This window comes from Cygnus atratus, chromosome 8 (genome assembly GCF_013377495.2).
Source record: "Cygnus atratus isolate AKBS03 ecotype Queensland, Australia chromosome 8, CAtr_DNAZoo_HiC_assembly, whole genome shotgun sequence".
Lineage (NCBI taxonomy): Eukaryota > Metazoa > Chordata > Aves > Anseriformes > Anatidae > Cygnus > Cygnus atratus.
Genome location: NC_066369.1, coordinates 3978217 through 4000216, shown reverse-complemented (window position 1 = coordinate 4000216; position 22000 = coordinate 3978217). Strand labels below are relative to the sequence as shown.

At 34.9% G+C, this 22000-nt stretch overlaps 1 protein-coding gene across 1 annotated transcript in view; it reads left to right on the top strand.

Annotated features, from left to right (window-relative positions):
- The window catches only part of COL11A1 (collagen type XI alpha 1 chain), a 140724-nt gene that overhangs the window by 85494 nt on the left and 33230 nt on the right, over window positions 1-22000 (top strand). The window contains 13 exon segments of the mRNA XM_050712384.1: window positions 528-581; window positions 2871-2915; window positions 3069-3122; window positions 3218-3262; window positions 5920-5973; window positions 6851-6904; window positions 10518-10571; window positions 11522-11629; window positions 11949-12038; window positions 12315-12368; window positions 18926-19033; window positions 20324-20431; window positions 21484-21537. Of these exon segments, the coding sequence (XP_050568341.1) occupies window positions 528-581; window positions 2871-2915; window positions 3069-3122; window positions 3218-3262; window positions 5920-5973; window positions 6851-6904; window positions 10518-10571; window positions 11522-11629; window positions 11949-12038; window positions 12315-12368; window positions 18926-19033; window positions 20324-20431; window positions 21484-21537 (882 nt within the window).

Here is a 22000-nt window from a genome sequence, read left to right as displayed (position 1 = left end):
GCATATAAACACATGTAAAAATTGCATCAGTTAAATGAAACTGGTCAGTTTACAGTGAATAAACCACCCGAGGTCATTTACAGCTCAGTAAAGTGAATAAAGAACCACTGTTGAGATGTGGCAACGCTTGGCAATTGCTTTGAATGCAGTTATTTTGTAAGAGTATTATTGTACTGTGAGGTAGCAAGGCCTTGTTTATTTCTCTTTGTTATGATACAGTTATTTCTAGTGGGCTGTTAATGATCTTTTCTTTCCTACCATTAAAAACTGATGCAGATTTAATGAAGATTGTCTAATATGACAAATAATGTCCATTCTATGCATTGATGTTTCTTAATGCATTCTGAACTTGAGGCATTATGGTAAGTTAATTTGCAGCTATTCATCAGAGCTGCCACGCTTGCAAATTTGACATGATGTAAAATATTCATCGTTTTGGAGGTGTGTTTTACATATGAATTAAATGCTGGCTATACTACAGTTTTGTTTTTGATATTTTCTGATATTTGCATTGATTTCTTATTTAGGGCTCAACTGGTTTCCCAGGATTTCCGGGTGCCAATGGAGAGAAAGGTGCAAGGGTATGATAATTCTTAATTTCATGACAATTATCTTTTTGTACTCAGTGCTATGGGAAGTCAGTGAAAAATAGAGGTATAAGCTATTGGAGTTGGACTTGATGATCCTTACGGGTCCCTTCCAACTCAGGATATTCTATGATTCTATGATTCTGTTATCTAAGGAACTATAAAAAACAGGCTTTTCACTCTTAAGATGAATCTCTACAGTTACGTAAAACAGTACATAATGAGACACTAGTTCTCACTCTTTAAGGTATTAATCTAAGCATACAGGAACTGAGACACTTTCTCGTTGGGTATGCTACCATAATTATACATTGGAAAGAGAAAAGAAATCACCTTTGAGCATGTGATTTAACAGTATAGCTGAGTGATCTTGCAAGGACTGTTTTCCTGTATCCCATGAATTAACATACTACCATGCAATTTACCCTCAAGGAAATTCAACATGTATTTCATAAGTATTCTGATTTACCACAAATTTTTATAGGCTGAGCTTTTAAAAAAAAACAACAAACTATACCAGACAACATGAAGAACATATGCTATTAACAAATAGATGCAAAATGACAGATTTTGTTGCTTTGTTTATTGGAAGCTGGTGAGGGAAAATCTGTTAGGTATATTCTTCTAATTAAAAATAAAATGCAGATTTGAAAGAAAACTGTAGTGTTGTCTCTAAAGCTTAATTGAATATAGCAGAACATGTTGTTAGAAAGCTGATAAAATTAACAGAAGTGAGAGGATGGGTCATAGAAACGATCAGCTTAACAAGGAAATCAGCTTTCCTTTCCTTAACAAGGATCAGCTTTCCTTTCTAAGAATTCATTTTAATTTGCACATGAAAACAAGCAGGAATTCATGATTTTTAGATAAAATACATGAAATCCAATTGCATTTACATTATTTATGTATGCTTTAGATTTTTCTTGTGTTATTTTAGCTAGGATATGTTGTTATGGACAGAAAAGCAGTATAACAATGTTCAGGTCATCCTTGTTGGGCAAAATGGGACATGACTGGTAATCAGGATATCAGATTTAATTAAAAAAAAAAAAAAAAAAACAAGAAAAATGATAACACATCAAAGAACAAACTTAAAATTATGAAAATATAATTATATTGATCCGTTATCAGGCCTTCATAAAGTTTTTAATTCAGCTAGGGTTCTAATGACCTAATTAATACTGAATTGCAAATATACTTTGGTATTATGCTGATCATCAATAAGACAACAATAAATGTATGTTGTGTTTTTTTTTTTTTTTTTTTTTTTGTAATGTGAAGTAGGTAGTATTATGAGTCTTGCTTAACGGCTTATCATTCTGTGATATTCTACCACACACACTGGTAATAAGACAGTAATTGTCCCTGAGAAGTTCACTAGCTATGTAGCATTATAAGAACAACACATAATTTTTATTTTTAATAAGTAAATAAGATCAATGTAAAAAAAAAAAGAAAAAAAAACACACAAAAACAAGAACACCAAGAAAACAGCTGTGTGCATTTAATTCATTTTCAGTAAGAGCAAGCTTTATGCTATAACGTCTCTGCTGCTTTACTGTTGCTGTTGTGTTTACCACAGAGAATAGAAAGTACCAGTCATCAAGTTTTTTTTTCTACCTGAATAATACTGTTGAATGTTAAGCTTCCTTCCATTAGAATGCACAGCAATATTAACCTAACACCGAGCCTAAAGAAAGGAATCTGTTCAGTAAGATTAGGGGGTATACTGAAGCAAAAAAATTAACGGCTAACATTCTGACAACTTCTGTATTACCTCTGTGCAAGCGTGCAGAATCCTGGTAGGTACTACAGTCCCTATTTCTGTTTTATACATATATATATATATATATATATATATATATGAAGAGAGAGGATTACCCTTTGTTTTCAACATTAGCCTGTGGAACTGTGCATGGGAAAATGGGAATTCTGTCTTCAAGGCTATTATTACATTGGAAATGATGCCAAGTCCTTTAGACTATTGCAGAGGGACTCTGTTTTGTGGCATCTTCACTACTATCTTAAAATAGTTTAAAATGTTCTAATGCCTATGACAGAATCTGTCTCCAAGGCAAATTTTGTGTGTTTGACTACAAGTCTCAGTGAACTCAGAAAGACAATTTTATAAAGGGCCATGATTCTGTAAATTAAAATGAGAAGTAGATACTTAAAATAATGTTTAAGCATAAGAGAGTTGCACTTTACCCCCACTTCAGTAGAAAACATTCTCTCTCAAATATGGTGTTTGCTAAGATGACTTCTGTGAGCTTTTCTTTACAGGGATTACATGGCAAACCAGGCCCAAGGGGACAACGAGGACCAACAGTATGTACTTTTGTTTTGCAGCTTCGAGGCTTTTCTATATTAATTGCCTCTACTATACTGTGAAGAATTATTTTGATCTGAAGTCATTACAGAATTCAACAATTATAACTAAGTGTATCTTTTTTTTTTTTTTTTTTTTTTTTTTATTGACAGGGTCCAAGAGGCTCAAGAGGTCCAAGAGGTCCAACTGGCAAACCAGGTCCAAAGGTAATTGTCAGCCACACAATGTAAGTCAGCTGCAGGTTGTTTCTTTTAAAGAAAATAGAGGTTTAACCTTTGAACATACTATTTTTTCTTTCTAGGGTACTGCAGGCAATGACGGTCCTCCTGGCCCACCAGGTGAAAGGGTATGTGAAAGCTATTTATATGCATGTCTTTCCCCACTGTATAGGAGTATGGTTTGGGTGTGGGAGAGTTGGTTTATTTTTAGTTTTCCTTCTTATGTATTTACCCTTCTTGGACCACAGTAACCAGAACTGGCAAAACATCAGTTTTAATGATACTGCTTTTCACGAAGTTAGGAATGGGGAAGCTCAAGTTTGCTGAAAGATTCTTCTATCTGTAGCTCAGTTTTGTATAAATAGGGCACAGAGAATTCATACACGCTTTGCATTATATCCATGCAAATTACAGTTGGACTATCAGTCTATGCTCTTAAGAATAGCTTATTTACCGTAGCATGATACTTGTTTTTACAAATCATTCAAGCCATCTTGAGAAGATTCTTTGCTGAAGCAGCTGATTTTTTTTGTTGTTCTAAGAATTCCCATCACACTGCTTTCTGCATGCTTGAGAAAGCCTATTGTGCTTGTTAAAATAGTTTTCTGCTTGCTACTCTATTATTCATCAATACACAAACCCAACATGCAGTCAGACCATTACGCAGCAGCAAATAGAAAATTGATATTAATAGATCAAGTTTGTACCTGTATATCAAGCAAATGATAGTGTTTCAAGTGGAATGTGGGTAGCAAAGTTTGGGTGAAACAGGAATGATGTGGCAAGGAAGAGAGATGCCGGGGCAGGAAACTGGGATTCAAAAGAGTAGTAAGTTAAGTAGCGTGCTGGATATAAGAACAAGGCATAGTCCGTAAAACGAACTGTACATTATTTTACACTGAGGAGGAACATCTGAGGCAGGCTACCAGGAGCTGAAGAGCAGAGCTGAAGCAGGGGTTTGCTAACAACTCCAACAGGTCTTGAAACAATGAGCAGATCAATCCAAGATGAAAGCATCCCAGAGAGAAATTGATTAGAGCAAAGAGATGAGGTATCACAGAACACCACATATGATGTCTCTTGTGTAATACATGTGAGGTATCTATTTGCTTCCCAATAGGGGTGAATGTCAGCCAAGAAATAAAACTGGCATTTCTACTCAGCTGAGACTATTCCAGGTACCAGACATGTAAATATTAAATAATCCATTCTGTGTGGCTACTGCTAAAATGAAACTCCATGACAAAAAAAAAAAAAAGTAACTTTAATAACATGCTGTTAATATTCTAGTGCTTTTTCTCACATAATCCATCAGTGTAGTAGCTTGAAATCTGCAAGCCATACTGTCAATAAAAAATATGTAAATCTTTCATTAAAAAGCCTCAAGATGTGAGAGTCAAAATACGTTGAGAATTTATGAGAAAGATAGTGCAGTAAGGTCACAAGGATTTCCCGCCTTGCTTAGCACTTCTCAGTTGACTCAGATTTATTATTAGAGTCTAATCAAGGTCTACCCTAGAATAAGATTCACTTAAGGACAAAATCTTCAGGTTGGGCAGAAGGGACCTCTCCCTCGGTTACATTCGCATACTGCTTCGTCTACTGCAGGAGGCTGCCATGCTCTGGCTGTGAGCCTGGGCTCCAATGAATGAGGCTTATGGAACTCGGAAACAGCCAGCACTTTATCAGAGGAGCTAAAGAGTAGCATAATTTGGGAGACGTGACCTCCTGCTTCAGGTCTTTCGCATCAAACTTCAAACAAAAATTACTAACATATTTTGACAGCTGATGCTGTAGCAAAACCACACATCGTATACCAAGTAGAGGAGTATAAGCCTTGCACTGTATGACTAGGGTACATGGCTCTCTGCTTTGGGACCATGTAGAATAAATAGGGCTTTTCAGGTTGCTACTCTGATTTTGCATACTAAAAACTAAAAAGGACAAAATCTTTGAATAAGCTGACAGTCACTTTCAACATGTCAGCAATGAATTTTAAAAGTTTGCCTCCATCTTGTTTGGCGACAACTTTAGAAACAGTCATGTAAGACAGCAAATTGTGTAAATATATATGACCACAGATTTATGTGGACATGTAGACCTGTGTACGTATTACACATATATGCTTGTAAATACACATATACAATGTACTAACTCGTATGATCATCTTTCACTAGATTTGTAAAGCCATGCTGCATGAAAATTTTCTCTCCATATATATATGTATATACAACACTACATAAATAAAATTTTCATACATCCTATTTTTTTCATGTATTTCAACTACTATTCATGAAATCATGAATGTTGTCCTTCGTCTCTGGTAACTCTGGAAAGCTTATTCTATTTGGAAATTTGAACTGTTATCAAAATAGCTTGAAATATTATCAGAGTGAAAGAACTAACAATGATGAATGTTGGATTCAGTTAATAGACCACCAGGCCATGAATGAATTCCTATCCTTTTTGCAGCATAGAAAACAATGTTTCTTACTCACAGCTAACTCCTACTTTATTAAGCATAATTTCAGGGGTTAAACACAGACATACTTCATATAAGTAATTTTTCTTTTTTCTTACTGCATTCCTATAGAGCTAGTCTTACTTTCAGTCTATGCAAGTGATTTGTTTGCTACCAATATTCATGGCAATGTAGGTAAGACTTTAGACTTAGAACCATATATTATCTACAGAGTTCATATATTTTATAATTGAAGCAAACTTTTAAGTTAAGTGTCATGGCAGTTGGAGTAAACCTTTGCCTGTTTGGTTGCCCTTATACTAGGGACCACAAGGGCCTCAGGGACCTGTTGGATTTCCGGGACCAAAAGGACCTCCAGTAAGTATATTCTAAAATAAGTAGGTACAATAATGAGAGTGTTACTTTTCATATAATGATTTTGCAGGTAATGTTTGAAGGTTTATTTAAGAGATGTGTTCCTACTGATAGGAAAATTTCCCCCATGCTTGTGGAGCTCTAAGGCTAAGACAAGAACTCATATTCGAATTGGTAGATGAGTCATCATCACGGCAGCTCATGTCGATTCAGCATAATATATTAAACTGGAAATTCTCTAGTATGTTGATGTCAAAGTCCAGGTGACAGGCTGAGTTTAAGCAAAATACTACTCTGGTAGTGTATATTTCCTTTTAACAGTTGATCAATTGAGGAAAAAATGAAGAGGAAGGAGACATTCATTAGTAGCAGACACATATGTTACACATTTGAGCTGCAGCCCGAAGTAGTCATATTGCTCTTCTAGTGTGCTTCTGCTCACATGAAGTACAAAAGCATCAGACCACCTATGATTTTTTCACCCATGTGATTGTTATTTTTATTTCCAATGCCAGAAACTGAAATTTCATTGCTTATTAATGCTTAATTTTGTGTTAACTAAGTCACTAAGAAAAGAAAAATGGAAAGGAAGTATAGGGACTTCCCATGACTTCTGAATTTACTGAAATCCATTTTTAACATTCATGTACTAGATAAGCCAACAGTCACTCTCCAAACAATTATTAACACGCATCAAGGGAGGACGCAGGGAAAATGTATTATTAAAATTATAGCTGATATCGGAGCAGTTAAACTGTACTGAAGACTAGTCTAAAAAAAAGGAGAGAGAGTGAGAGACAACAGAGATTCTTACAGCTAATCATATGCTTTTTTCAGTATTAAGGATGTCTACAATTATTTATGTATTTTACAATTTCAGGGGCCACCTGGAAAAGATGGCTTGCCTGGGCATCCAGGACAGCGGGGTGAAACTGTGAGTAAATGAACTCTACTGTGCTAGTGTTGCAAACCTCTTAAGGACATTATAGTGTGACCAAAACTAAAGAAACAGAGAGAACAGACAAAAGGGGAAGAGGCTGGGACTAGAAGATAACTAGTTTTCTTATGGTTTAGTAGCTTAGGCATAAGAAAGCTTTATTTTGTTTCCATACTACAAAAGTGAGATTATTCTTTGCTCTGCTCAGTTAGTAACATCACAATGTGCTTAACTAGTCAATAGAAGTAGAAAAAATTAATACTCAGATCTCAAATTTAGTAAAGATTTGTCAGGCAACCACTGTATCGTCTTCGATCACTATATCATCTTTTCTGATTGAATGTCATGTAACATGGCATCATAAAGTATTACTGATTAATGCTAAACAGATAAGAAACTCGAAAGTCAACAGCTTTGGAAAGTGCTATCAGGAATGATTCAACCTGTGAAAAAAGAGTTCAATTTTGAAACTATATTCTATGCAATTCCCCTAAAAATCCTCATAAGTACATCTTGGAAACAAAATTTTAAAAGTAACATATCAATTTTTTAATGGAATTATTAATATATATATATTTCTCTAGTGCCAAAACCTGACTTATCTCCCACTGAAATAAAATAAAGTTATTACTTGGGTTTTCCAGAGCTAGAGAAAGAATTAAATGAGATTAGAGAGAAATGTTCTCATCATGATGAATGTGTTTGGAATTCCATCTTCACTGGAAATCTGGAAGTGAGTGCTGAGTCACTTCCATTGCTGGAAGTGGGAGCACAAACCCTGGAGTGACACATCATTCTGAAAAACTGTATTTTCCTCTGACATTTTAATGCCATTGCTTTGCAATGATGGTGGTGGTTTTTTGTTTGTTTGTTTGTTTGTTTCATGGGAGAGAAACACTATTGACTGCTTATTTGTTCTTTTTCAGTGACTTCAAACTCACAGTTTGACACATGTATTCTTGTAGGAAGGTCATTTGGTGGGGTCAAAATTAACATTAGTTTGCATTTGGAATTGCATACAATTGTCCAAGTTGTGTTTTGCTTGTCAAAATGAATTTAAATGGATGCAGATTTGATGAGAAAACTTTGGGTTTGTATTGAACATTTTATTTGAAAATAGTAAAGAAACAAATATATTTATTTGCATATATATTCTACAGCTGGTACTGTTTAGCCTAGAAAAGGGAAGGCTCAGGGCAGATCTTACCAATGTATACCTGAAGGGAGGGTGTAAAGAAAATGGAGCCAGGTTCTTTTCAGTTTTGCCTAGTGACAGGAAAAGAAGCAATGGGCACAAATTAAACACAAGAAGTTACACCTGTGCATTAGGAAGCACTTTTTTACTATGAGGATGACCAAGCACTGGCAAAGGTTGCCCAGAGAGGTTGTAGGGTCTCCCTTCCTGGAGATCTTCAAAAGCCATCTGGACATGGTCCTGGGCAATGGTCTCTAGGTGACCCTGTTTGAGCAGGGGACTTGGACCAATGATTTTCAGAGGCTCCATGGGCCTCAACCATCCTATGATTCCATGGTTTTTCATTTCACTCATTACTAGAAATGGAAGATGCAAAATACAATAAGACTACGGACTATGTCATTGTACGATGGTACTCTAATTTTATATCTTTTGGGTTTAGTAGGGTTAAAATGATATAACATTTGAGTAACTCAGGCACAAACACAGCTTATTAGCAGGAATTAGTTTAAATGTATTTTCCCCATGGATTCTCACAGATACCTTTTTGTACAAAAACAGATTTTAAAAAACAAACTAAATAGAAAGTAGATTTGTTGACTTCTTTTTTCCAAGAAGATTTCCATTTCTGATTTTTTTAAAAATGTATAAATCAGAAAACATTCATTGATCTCACTGGTTAAATCAGGGTCTTAGAATTCTGTTTCTCATTTATGTGTCTCATTAAAGTTCAATGGTGCATGTAGGCATTATAGCAATCAGGCTAAGAAACATGCTCAGCCTTAAAAAATTTGTGAGCAAAATTCCTGTATTGCAGTTTGTTTGTGGACTAAGAGCTGTACATTGACAGCAACTGAGGTAAATATTAGTGAAAATAAGGATACTGCTTCTTCCCCCAGTAAGCCATATGCTTCTCTGAAGAACTGCCATTGTTTGCTGAGACGGGAATGGTAATGTTATGATTAATTTGGAATATAGATGTAGGAATAACCTAGATACTGTAAACCAATATAAAGCTAGTTCCTCTTTAGAAATTATTATCCATTTCAGTTATTGATCACAAATTGGTGGGAGGCATCAGCTGCAGAGCTCTTTAGATTGCTGGGTGTTACAATAGAATTTAGTGTTTTGTGTCTATGAAAGTACAAAATAGAAATGCACTAACTGTTTCATCAATTAGAATTAATCAAGGACCTTCTCACTACAAGAAACTCAGTTTTGTTATATTGTCTTTCACATAAAATTAAAAAAAAAGAGTAATTAGGTACAAGCACATGCATGAGACACTGGTGTAAACTGTTTACTACATTTTTACTATTTTAGATGAACCCATGGGGTGTTCAGGTCATCTTGGATATTTGCTCCTGAAATCTCTTTTGGTTATTACTTGTTTTACAAATCTGCACCTGTAGGAATTGATAAATTTTTGACATAAAAGAAAAAGCATAGCAGTAAGACTCATCATTAGCATCAGGAATCTTTGAGTATACTGCAAAATATCAATGCATTCTGCAAACCTGGGAAATAGCAAGTCTTCTCAAGTTGTTTTCAAGAAATAGGCAACATTCAATGCTCCCTTATCTTTCTTTTACAATAGGCTTCAGACAAAGTTTTGACAAAGTAAAGGGGGGGACACATGAATGATTCAACCTGTAGCAGTTTTAATTTTCAGCAATTAGAGCAAAGGAATTTTGTGTTTGTTTTTAATCTGGATCATTTCAAAGGTCTGAGAGAGAATGCCTAAATAGTTACAGGCCAAACTGAACCATGATAACAACTGGCTTGCAGAGAATCAGTTTGAGGAAGATTAAAAAAAAAAAAAATGTTAAACTGGATCTGATGGAATTGGGAACCTGTCAGCGAGACTGTGCCCTGAGGAATGCTGAGCAGGGCCCAACATTTCTAAAAAATACGAGCCAAATGACACCTTTGTTTTTACACAGGTGAGCAGGGTAGGAGGCAGATACAGGCTGTTAGGCAGGGGTTAGATGTTATACTGCAGTATTGCCCACACAACTTAATCCAACATCTGTGTCTTTCTTTAAAAAGCATTTATATATCTAGCTTTATGATTCATAATATAAATATGTAAAAATGTATTTTCAGCTGTCTTATAGCTGCATCACTTATGTATTGAGACTCCACCAATCAAGTTTACCTAAAGAGATCTGTAAAACTGACTGGTATTTTTATTACTGTACGACCTCATAGAGATTGGAACTGATAGAGCTAGGAAAGATTAATCAGTACTTCACTTCTAAGTATACACAGGAAAAAAAAAAGTATCTAATTTTTATTTCTTGAAGAGAAGACCCTCTGACATGGAATCTCTGTTTTTCTTCTTCAGCTCAGATCTGAATTTTGCTCTTTTATATCTTGTTCTAGGTAACATAGTATTTTATGATTATTTCACAGGGTTTTCAAGGAAAAACTGGTCCTCCTGGTCCTGGTGGGGTTGTTGGCCCTCAGGTACATCATTTGATTTTATACCTAACTTCAAAAAGTCGTTTTTGAAGGGTTATATTATGGCTAGTGCAGAAGGCAGTTATTTTTGTTGTATTAAAAGATATTAAAAGATAACAATGGTTATCTTAACTTTGGTAGCAAAATATGCATAACAATTTTAGAAACTTCTAATTACTTAGTATTATACATCGTGATCATCAGTGATTCCACAAAATATGCAAATGTTGGATTTTTTTTTTTGAGCATTCTTCATGTAATCGTGAATTTGAAGGTTTGCAGAAGTCAAGAATGCTGACTGAGATCTCTAATGTGAAATAGTTTAGAAAGAGCAAGACATTATGTGGCAGTATTGTCAGAGGCCAAATTTCAGTCATTTTTAGACTGTTGAGAGTTTCACTATTAAAATTTAATTTAACTAATCTTATTTATTTGCAGTAAAATCAGACATTTGGATTGCATGGGCTTTTTTTTTAGGTAATTCCCTCAGTGAAAATTTTCTGCTAGTGAATCTGAAGAGATATCTTTCAACTCTCTTACTTTTCAATTCATATTATTCAGAAAAGCAACTGTACAGACAGTGTTTTAAGACAAACATAGTACATGGATTTCCCTTACATGTCCTTTTTGTAACCTCCTCCCATTCCTTTTTGTAACCTCCTCCCATATGTAGAAATGCACTGTGTTTTAAGCTTCATTGCCTAAGGAGCAAGGTCAGGTTTTCAATCTGTGGAAGCTGTACAGACATGTCTGCAGGCAAGATGCAATGCAAGATTTATTTTATAGGACAAAGATATTTTGTAAGTCAGCTTTGCCTGGAGGGGAAGGTGAGGAATGTATGCTAACCAATGGCGATATTTTGTAACATACACTCAGAGCAGCTGGATAATAAGAATCTGTACCCCCTAAAGACATTAAATATCTTGAGCTGACTGAGGTTTTACCTTTGTGCTTAGGGTCCTACTGGTGAGACTGGCCCAATCGGTGAAAGAGGTCATCCGGGTCCTCCTGGCCCACCAGGTGAACAAGGCCTCCCAGGTGCTGCAGGAAAAGAAGGTGCTAAGGTATGATGTGGCTTTGGGAAACAAATTGGAAGGGGCAGATAAATTGCCAACAGACTCATGTTAAATTATAATATATAACACACAGAATAAAACCAGGATGTACTATTGACGCATTTCCCACAGAAGGATTTTGAAGGCTGAAAGATTCCAATTTTAGAGTTGTTTCTGCTTCCACTGAAATAATTAAAATTATTTTGAGCCAATAATTAGCATTTTTGTAATAAAAAATAAGCAAATATATACCACACATTTACTGTGGATGTGATGAACATTAACATTATAAATATTTTTTGTTTAATCAAAATGTAATGTTTTCAAGGGTGACCCAGGCCCTCAAGGTATTCCTGGGAAAGATGGACCAGCAGGTCTTCGTGGTTTCCCTGGAGAGAGAGGCCTTCCAGGAGCTCAGGTATAATATAAGCACTACGAAAAATAGTTTGTAAATAAATGAGAATAATGTATTAACCCTCTTATTTCATGGAACCTTCTACTGTGTTTAAAAATAAATACAGTAGTCAAAAAGACATCAAGAATCCAATGTTGTTAAATATCATTGGCTTTATAACCAGAAAGGAATTTATTCAGCTGTTTGTCTCTGGATTTTTACATTTTTCCTATTCCATGTGTTGCAAAAATAACTCTTGAATTTTCCAGTGTAAGTAATAAGCATTTTTCTAATTTTTAGGGTCCAGCTGGTCTAAAAGGAGGGGAAGGTCCACAAGGCCCACCTGGCCCTGTTGTAAGTAAACATAATAACTGCATGGAAATGTAAACAATATTACACAAAGTAACCTTTTTTCTTCTACACATGTTGTGATGTTTTCATCATAGATTCATACAATCATAGAATCATTTAGGTTGGAAAAGATCTCTGAGGTCATCTAGTTCAACATTTAACCTGGTACTGTCAAATCCACCGTTAAACTCTGTCACTAAACTCTACATCTACACCAACACAGTCTGTAAAACAGCAGACAGATGTATGTCATTCAAAGTGATCAGTAATTGTTTTCTGCTAATTGCTCGTACTAATAAACCTATACCTTGAGGAATGTGAAGATTGTGAATATTTGAAGTCTTCTGCTAACAGTAGATATGAAATGCATTTGTTGATCAATACTCTCCACTTACACAAGTTGTTGAGATGTAAGAGATTTTCTGTAGTGGAAAGATATTGGATACAGATATTGGACTCATGCTATACTCCCTTTGTATAAATGAAGTTTACTCATACAGTTGACCCAAATAAAGTTAAACATACTGCTGGTGTTCTGCATTGCCTAAGCTAGCTTTTAAAAATATTACATCACCATTTTTGTGCCCTTATTATTATATCTAATCTTTTAAACCAAACACCAGACAGAGTGTAAGATTCATTTTAACTTATTGTGAAACTTTTTTTTTTTTTTAATTTAGACTAGGATACCAGAATGTTTTATTGATACTCATCTCCAGTAATTTCTTTGTAGTTAGGAAACGCCACATTTATCTCTTTCCACAACTATTCTACATTTTTTAATTTATTTATTATCTTAAAAAAACAAGTCTGAAGACAATTCTCTCAGAACCTACTGAAATTTTTCACCCTACGTTTGGAGACCTCAACACAATTAAAGAAGGGAGCATATTTCAATTCTATTTTGAGGTGCTTTGAAATCGGTGCAGTAAATGGTAAGAAAGCAGACATTATTGTTGCAAACCATTATTTGCGCCACAACATCTTCATTGAAAAAATAATTTTCAGATGAAAGTTTATATTCTGCAGAAAACAGGAAAAGTTGTAGAGTAAGCTTAAGAACTTTGAGAAGGTATAATAAACATGGCAAAAATGATCTTATTTTGGAAAAAAAGTAATATGTAATTGTGAATCTCCCATTCAAAACCATGGGAAAATAGATCATGCAAGAATGTAAGAATGGCCTACTAAAAATACTGTATTATAAATATTTTTTTAATGATGCATTATACAATTATTAATAATTGTAGAGGATAAGATGACCAAAAACCATCCATTGCTTTGATGACTTTGTCTTCACTATATGGTCTTGTGTGGACCATGTCTAGAGACAGGCTCAGTGAAACTTTTACAAATTATTTTTGTTTGGCTAATGACACTACGTAAAATCTTTACAATTTAACTACTTGTCATGCAGTTATATTTGTTCTGTACACCCTAAGCTTAACATAGGTATAAAAATCTATTTCCCAACTTTTTGTGTTATAGTTGGTATTCATTTTATGATTATGATAGAAAAGCAGGGTTACGTACTTATTTCTCAAAAACCGTAAATAATTCTTAGGTAGCATGAGTAGTTTTCTTTTCTTTTGTTTTGTTTTTTCTAGATGATCCTGTGCTCAACAGTTGTTTATATTTAGATTTTTTTTTTCATGTTAGGACTACTACTATATATATATCTGCTGCCTCTTTCATTGCAGTTTGTAGTAGGCATTCACTGAAAGTACTTGAAATAGGATACTTGCTTAAAGTTGCCTGTTCTCTGTTATTTTCATACAAGGAACTTCTACAGGGATGCACTGGATGTAAATGGTACGCTCATCCCCAAACACAAACTGTGTAGATTTTGACAACCATCTTGTCAACTCATTTCTCTCTTCCATTCAGTGCAACTGAAGGGGGGGGGGGGGGGGGGGGGGGGAAGCACAGCTATTCCTGTTAGGCAAAAAAGTAATGGAGGAGCTGAAATTTTATGTATTTCAGTAACAAAGCTCTCAGATACCCTTACAATTCATACTGGGATTAGAATGCATTAAACAGGGAGGAAAAAAACCCCACAGTATAAAAATTCTTGCTTTTGGATTATTTCTATATTATTGGAATCTAGATGTGCTACACTAGATTTATTTATTGGAAAAGATCTACTGTAGCACACATTTAAGCTTTAATTCTTAATTTTAACTCCTAAAATTTTAATTCTTAAAATGAATTATTGAATTATTTATGCCTTTAAGCTTCTATTCTTTAAATCAATATATGTTTGTGATGTTCTTAACACAATGCAGTAAATGTACATTCTCAAAAGGCATCAAAAGAAGATAACTAGGAATGCAATGGGAGCTAAAAGGGAGAGTCGAAAGGGATAACTGCTCCACTATATCTGAAGAACCTGAACTGTTAGAAGAAAAGATGAAACAAAATCAAGAAAGCATAGACCAAAATAGTGTCTTCAAACTAAAGGTTGTGTTATCATTTTTTGTTAAGGGATGCCCTAAGGCTGGACTAACCTCTCAAGCGGATGGTTAGCTCAGGTGCAATGAACTAGAACTCTTAAGAGCATGCAGTAACCAGAGGGCTCAAGCATACCTGAAATTCAGCACACTTCACTTTCCTAGACAGGATGTCCACACATTAACTGTGTCAGAACTATCATAGTTTCTCATATATATGCGTCATGAAAGGCAGTGAGGAAAAAACATATACCCTGTTTCATGATGGTCGTTCCATATTCTGATATACCTGTGTTTGAATATAAATTCAAATGTTCCCTGTTTTTCTACTTCTTATAGAGTATGTCTGTTAGTGTTTTAGTTTAGAACATCAGTGTCTTTTTGAGGTGAACATCTTTATCATTCCTCCTTACCATGTTTTGGTTCATATCATGGAGCTCTCTTGGAGCTCATGAACTGTATTCCTTTCATGTGAAACTAATTTGGAAGAGAAATTCCAGGAGCCTTTCTAATAAATTCCAGGAGCCCTTGCAATACACACCAGCTAATAGGAGTTCACAGTCAGAGTAGAGTCAGTGTGAAGTTTACTCCAGAAATACACAGAGCATGGGTATCAGGAGCACAGTACCAACTGACTCATTTTACAAATTCGTGCCTTTGGGGCCACACTTCCTGCTAAGTCATAAAAGAATCATGTAGGAAGCTCAGAATTATTTGCAAGGTTTTTTTTTTCTTTTTTTTTTTTTTTTTTTAGAAATATGTATAGTTGTAGCAGAAATAATGGGCAAAGTGGAAAGAGCTTGAAGGAAAAATACTTTTTCTGACAAATTTACTTTGAGTTTACTGTTGTGCAAAACAGGCCTCTTGAGGCAGAAACAGCACCAAGCTGACCTGAAAGTACTCCAGAAATCCAGTGGTGTTTTTTTCTCCTGTTTCATCTTTAATTACTAACTTCTTGTTTTGAAATTGTTTTTCAGTGAATAAGATCATAGATGCCCTTAATACCAGTTTTCTGTACGTCTGCAAGCACCATAATTAAACCGCAAAAGCTTGTTTTTTTTCCCGAACATTTCATAGCAGACTGTGAACATTAAGTAGTCCTAAAATATTTTCCCATCTATTTTTAGCCAATAGAGGGTACACGCAGAAGTGTAATTATAATGGAGTCTTCATTTGCCATTTATAAGAGGAAGAGAGTTCATGCCACTGAGTGATTTTCTCCAATTCCCTGCCAATACCAATTGCTTCTAACTAGCATATATGGTCAATTATACGATTTATTTGGCTAGCACATACATCTGCGAGCATACCAAACAAATGACTGCTCCAAATACTGTGCATGCCAATTACCGTGCTTAGAGGGATTTGGACAAAAGAGAGATGCATGAATGCACTTCAGAGCATTTTTTTTCCTTTTTTTTTTTTGTTTTGTTGTTGTTGTTGGTTTCTTTTTTAACATTTCTCTCTTATCTGCTATCTTTGTCCTCCGTTTGTTTTATTCCCTTCTCACACTACTGTATGGAATGATGAATTCTGATGAGAGAAAGCTCCTTGGAATGTCAAGCAGTCATTTTTCATTAGCCAATTTAGGGATAGGATACCCAAATTGGACTCGGAATTTGCCACCTAAAGGCTACCCAGTTATCAGCATTGAACTGTATAGAGCTATCTTCCTCTATCTGATGAAATTTTTCAGTCATGGGAATGTTCACTTGTTGAGCATTTTGTTAACAATCAGTAAATAGTACTGTTATGTCCACATAATGTATACAAATCTATAATTACATATCTCTCCACAGAAGGTGAGATAAAAACAGTCACTAATGAGCTTATGGTCTGTATAAGAGAAATATATGACAAAGCATTTCATTCACTTCCATTCTTCAGAGGTTTTTATTAAAAAAAAAAAAGCCACAAATTGATAAAAAGATGAGAAAAGAAGATGCAAAAGATGTGAGTAGCACTGAAAGATCAGAGGTTAACAGGGTGTTTGGTAATATAAGATGATTATTTCATAGTAGAAGTGACCTAAACATAAAATACTTTTCTGAGTTGTGACTATAATTTAATGTGTTTTACTTTGATCAGAGGCTACACAGCCATTCTCACACAGAAATAAGAGGATCCTTGAAAACAGAATGCGAACTTTCTGTTCATGCCTCATGTGGAATTTAAGTACGGCAAATAAAAGTGATGCAAAAATGCAAGTGAAAAGTTGGCCTAGTAAAAAGAACTACTAGAAACTGTGGCCACTGGTAGTGTCTGCTGTCTAATGTAAGAAAGATCCATGACTTACTTTCCCTTCTATTTTTTCCTCTCTATTCTTGCGTTCTACTGATGAGCTGACTTAGAATTGTTTATCTTATGAGATCTGACAGGATCAGAGACCATGGCAGTATGGCTGCAGGGTTGTGAACTGTTCTTGTTGAATTCACTGAAGTTGTACGAAGTGAAATAACAGAAATAGGATTCAAACTTAGGCATCCACCCAGACTTTCAAAAAAGCACATGGAAGGATAAAGTCATCCAAGTCCTGTATAAATACTGCTTGAACACTAATGCAAAATTAGATCTAATTTGATAAATTAGATAATTTGAAGAAAAAAATAAAACACATTCAGCATAACTGTTCAGCATTCTGTTTTTGGAGCAGTCATTCAGCACTCTATTCTGCCACAGTAACCTAGAGGGAAAATCACCTTACTATGTAACTAGTACAAGTTATAATAATGGAGTCAGTCCAGGAGAAATATGCCATGGAGAAGAACAAATTGGACCTCATATATGAAAGCACCTTAAGATTCCAGTGTTCCAAGAGTCAGCAAATTCATTCTTGCTTAAACGTGGAAAAAAATGGCTAGTCAGAGCCTCAGGCTACAATATCTGTTACTTATCCATTCCATGATGTACCACACCAGTTTAACAGTTGGGAAAGTGAAATTATCAATAACTTTAAAGTGTCGCAAACTAGCCCATAAGTGTAAAGCTGAAAAGCTGGAGAAATGCTAGTACAGAAAAATAAATAAATAAATGGTGCCCTATTGATACAAAAATTGTAAATGATTTAAAAGATCACATACGAAAATGTAGAAGTGTATAGGACAGTTCTCTTTGTTTCTCAGTTTCCAGTAGGTCCACAAATTTCGAGGTTAACTGTATTGCTGCTAGTGAAACAGTTTAGACTTGTAGCCGCAAGACTAGCCCATATCTCAAATATAATGGAACAGAATACTCAGCTGTTTTTCTTTTCCTGCTGCCATAGCTACTGGAATTGCAGTAGGAGGAGGATGTACAACATCCTTAGCATCAAGACTTGCAAAGCTGGATTTCCTGTTAGAGTTCTTACCCAGTGACGGTACTAAAAAAGCACAAAGAAGCTCTGTCGTTCTCCATACTCTGTCCGTATGCAGGAGACCATCATGTTTCTACCTCTCTGTACATGCTGTTTTTTATGGAATACACAATTTTGGAATACACAGTTCCAGTGTATTTTCTACATACACTTCTCTTTTCTCCTTTCATTTGCAGTATAATTTTTTAAAATTTATATGTGCTTATCTGAAAATACCAGTGCATCCAAGCCTCCTTTGTATGACACATCAAATTAGTCATTATACTTGAGATTTGCACAAGTGAATTGAAAGGCAGAAACATATTGATCAATGTAGCTATGTGTACAGTACAATACCTGATGAAAATTTAGGGTTGTGGTGTAGGTTAGTTAGTTCTGTGTTTTCATATGGTGGGTATTCTTTCATCAAGATAGTATGTTAATGTATTTTGGAAACTCACAGGAAGAAAAGATCTTGAAAACAGGCTGAAGCACATTCCTATTATGATGAACAAATACAGAAAGAGGTAAAAAAATCAAATTAGTATTGAAGAAGAACTATTAACTGCAAACTTCAGGTTAGTTCTTTCAGCTTTTGCCTTTAATTGTACACATGCTGAATGTGTACCCTTCTACCAACTGTGAAATCTCACTGAGTAGCACAGGTGTTCTTCATTGTTGGCAAAAGATGTGAATTGTTGACCTGAGTTATGAATACCACCAACAGCTATCAGAGCTACATCAGAATTCTCTTACTTTTTTTTTTTATTTCTTCCCAGGGTTCACCAGGGGAACGTGGAGCAGCAGGCACTGCTGGTCCAATTGGTCTACCAGGTCGTCCTGGACCTCAGGGTCCTCCAGGCCCTGCAGGAGAGAAGGGTGCTCCTGTAAGTAACCACAGAGTCATATTAAACTGGCATAGCACAGACTTTTCATTCCAGAACATTACTTTTTCACACTATGGTATTTGCCTATTAAATGTATCAAATTAATTAAATACTAAAACATTTATTGTGATGCCCTCTAACACTCAAGAAGGGTTAAACTTGTTATTATCACAGCAGTGAGTGATTATAATAAGAAAGGTTCTCAAATCAGTCTTACATTTAAATTTTGTATCCAGCCACTCTGCAGTAGAGCACAAGTATATTTGTCCTCAGCTTCCATTATTATTTAGCATAATTTTCTGATACGTTCTCTACCATTTACAGTTTCCTACCTGTTGATTTTTAAAATGTTTTGTTGTACTCATTATTGAAACACTACAGTCATTTCATCCTGCCATTTTCAAGTTTGTTTCTTTTGTAATATCCCTATAAATATTTTGAACTTCCTTCTTTCTCTCATTGAATACATTGAGAGCATTTCAGATAATGTGAAACAACTGATAATAACCTTACGATGTACACGTTCAGTTCTATACTTATATGCAAATGAGTTTTATATATCTTAGAGAAATATTCAGATAATTTGAATTATTTACAAAGTCAGTTTTATGGATGTTTAGGTAATATCATTTTCCTTAGTTTTTCTAAGTTCAGTTAGTGGAACCTCAAAACATGCTTTCCTAAAATGAAATCATGTTTTTGGACTCCGCATTATACACAGGAAAGAAAAGGCAAAACAATCAGCAGCAAATGCGTAGTAAAAAAAAAGAACAACGACAAAAAAAAAAAAATAATGCCAGCAATTGTTGAGAGCAGAGGCTTTTGTTACTTGAAATTCCTCACAAAACATGTTTGAGGAAGTCAGGTTTCAGAAAATACGTATCTGTATCACAGCTGTGAACCTGCATTCACTCATATGTCAGTTATGACATCTTTAATTTTTAATTTGGAATTAATTTACCCATTTAGTAATCTCATTGTTACAGCAGCATGTCTAAGCTTATATATTCTTTTTAAAGACTTGTATTACAGAGATGACCTCTGTATTTGTTGTGTTTTCTGATGACTGTGAATATTGGTAAACTCATTTTCTAGAAGGTGTGAGAGACAGGAGAACATAGGCATTGAATTCACTGCTGTTTCTACTTGAATAGAGGACATGGTGTTATCTTGGAACATCTTTTGGGTGGAGTTGGACTGTATTTACGTATTGCTAACGTGACTCACTGCAGTGCAAGCTTTGTTCGTCTCCTGTGATAATGTGGATCAGTTCCTTTTCTTCAAAACCAGGGTGAAAAAGGTCCTCAAGGTCCAGCTGGACGTGATGGAGTACAAGGTCCTGTAGGGCTTCCTGGTCCTGCTGGTCCAAGTGGTTCTCCCGGCGAAGATGGTGACAAGGTGAATCATTATAACTGGCATTAATATACCTGTGAGGTTTGTAAGTACAGTTTTCTGGTTTCAGCTCTCCTCACAATAAATATAGCAACTCAACAACTCATTCCTGCCCCTAAGACTCCCCAAATAAACTGAAAATTAAAAAACAAACAAACAAACCACAACTTTCTGTTATCAGATGTCTGAGTGACAGATGCCACAGCAGACTGGGATTTGTGTTCAAGAGCTAGAAAAATAACATTTTTCCTGGCAAAGGGACAAGGATTAAAGTGTGGCAAAATAACTCAAGTCACATGATGTCAAAATTGATTTTTGCCTATTTTAGAAATTTGGTCTATGGAATGAGTAAGATTAAATGTTCTCAATAATGGATGGTGATTTAGAACCATTTGTAATAGGTTGAGGCTGTTAGAAAAATGTACTTGCAGCAGAGATATTCTGTTAACTTCTGGCAGAATTCAGGACACAGCACCTTTCAGGATCATCTTGCATGTTTGTTTGATTCAGCACTGTTCTGTTAGTTAACATAGTGCATAGGTAAAGAATTTGAGGTTTATTTTTATAATGCTATAGTGTTATTTGTCCCACAGAGAGTATTTTCTGAGATTTATTTTTTTTTTAATTGTGTAAAGAAACTTTTCTTCCTGACATGTTTTCGTAGCAACATGAATCATATTAAAGTTTTGAAATATTGTACATGGCAGTAAGAAACAATTATTCAGTCACATAGATAAGCCTGTAAATCATTGTACTGTTGTTAAAAGTTCATATTAAAGGTGAGGAACACAATTTCTGTTATTTAGAACTTAGTATCACTATACTTCAAAGCTACATCTTTTGGGCCTTTGCAGTATAAAAGTTAATATCTGGATTAATATGACATACTGTTGAATGATGCAGAATTGTACCCGTTAGGCCTTTACACTTGAAACTGAAGCACACAACACAGAGTAATCATATCAAATAGAACATTTAAAGATACTGTGATTTTGGTGTCAGCTAAATGTGAAGGAGGCCATTCTAAACAAGAACTAACTTTTAACTTTCAATTACAGGGTGAAATTGGTGAACCGGGTCAAAAAGGTAGTAAAGGTGACAAGGGAGAAAACGTGAGTAGCAAAATCCTTTGTCCATTTTGTTTTTCATAAATAAAAGGTATTCATATAGTTTTGCTACCTACAAAAATAGGAACAAAGACACATTTTAAAATGCTTCTTCAAAATAAGGTTGAGTTTTAATAAAGTATTAGAAATACTAAATACACTATTTATATACTAAATACTAAATATAAATGTTTAGTATTTATCGTGTTCCTTGAGCCTACAGAATCATTAAAAAGTAAATGGGTTAAACTACATTCCTAAGCACCCTTCCTATATTATTTTAATTTATCCATTTTGCATTTGAACTTGGAAAGACCAAGAGTATACATTGTCTTACTGCATTTAAGCTGACTCTCTGGATTATGTGACACACCCAACTTTAGCTTCTTAGCCATAATGATGAATATGAAGACTTAGCAGAGAAATCTATTAATACAGTTTAAAATTATTTTAAAAATACCTAATTATT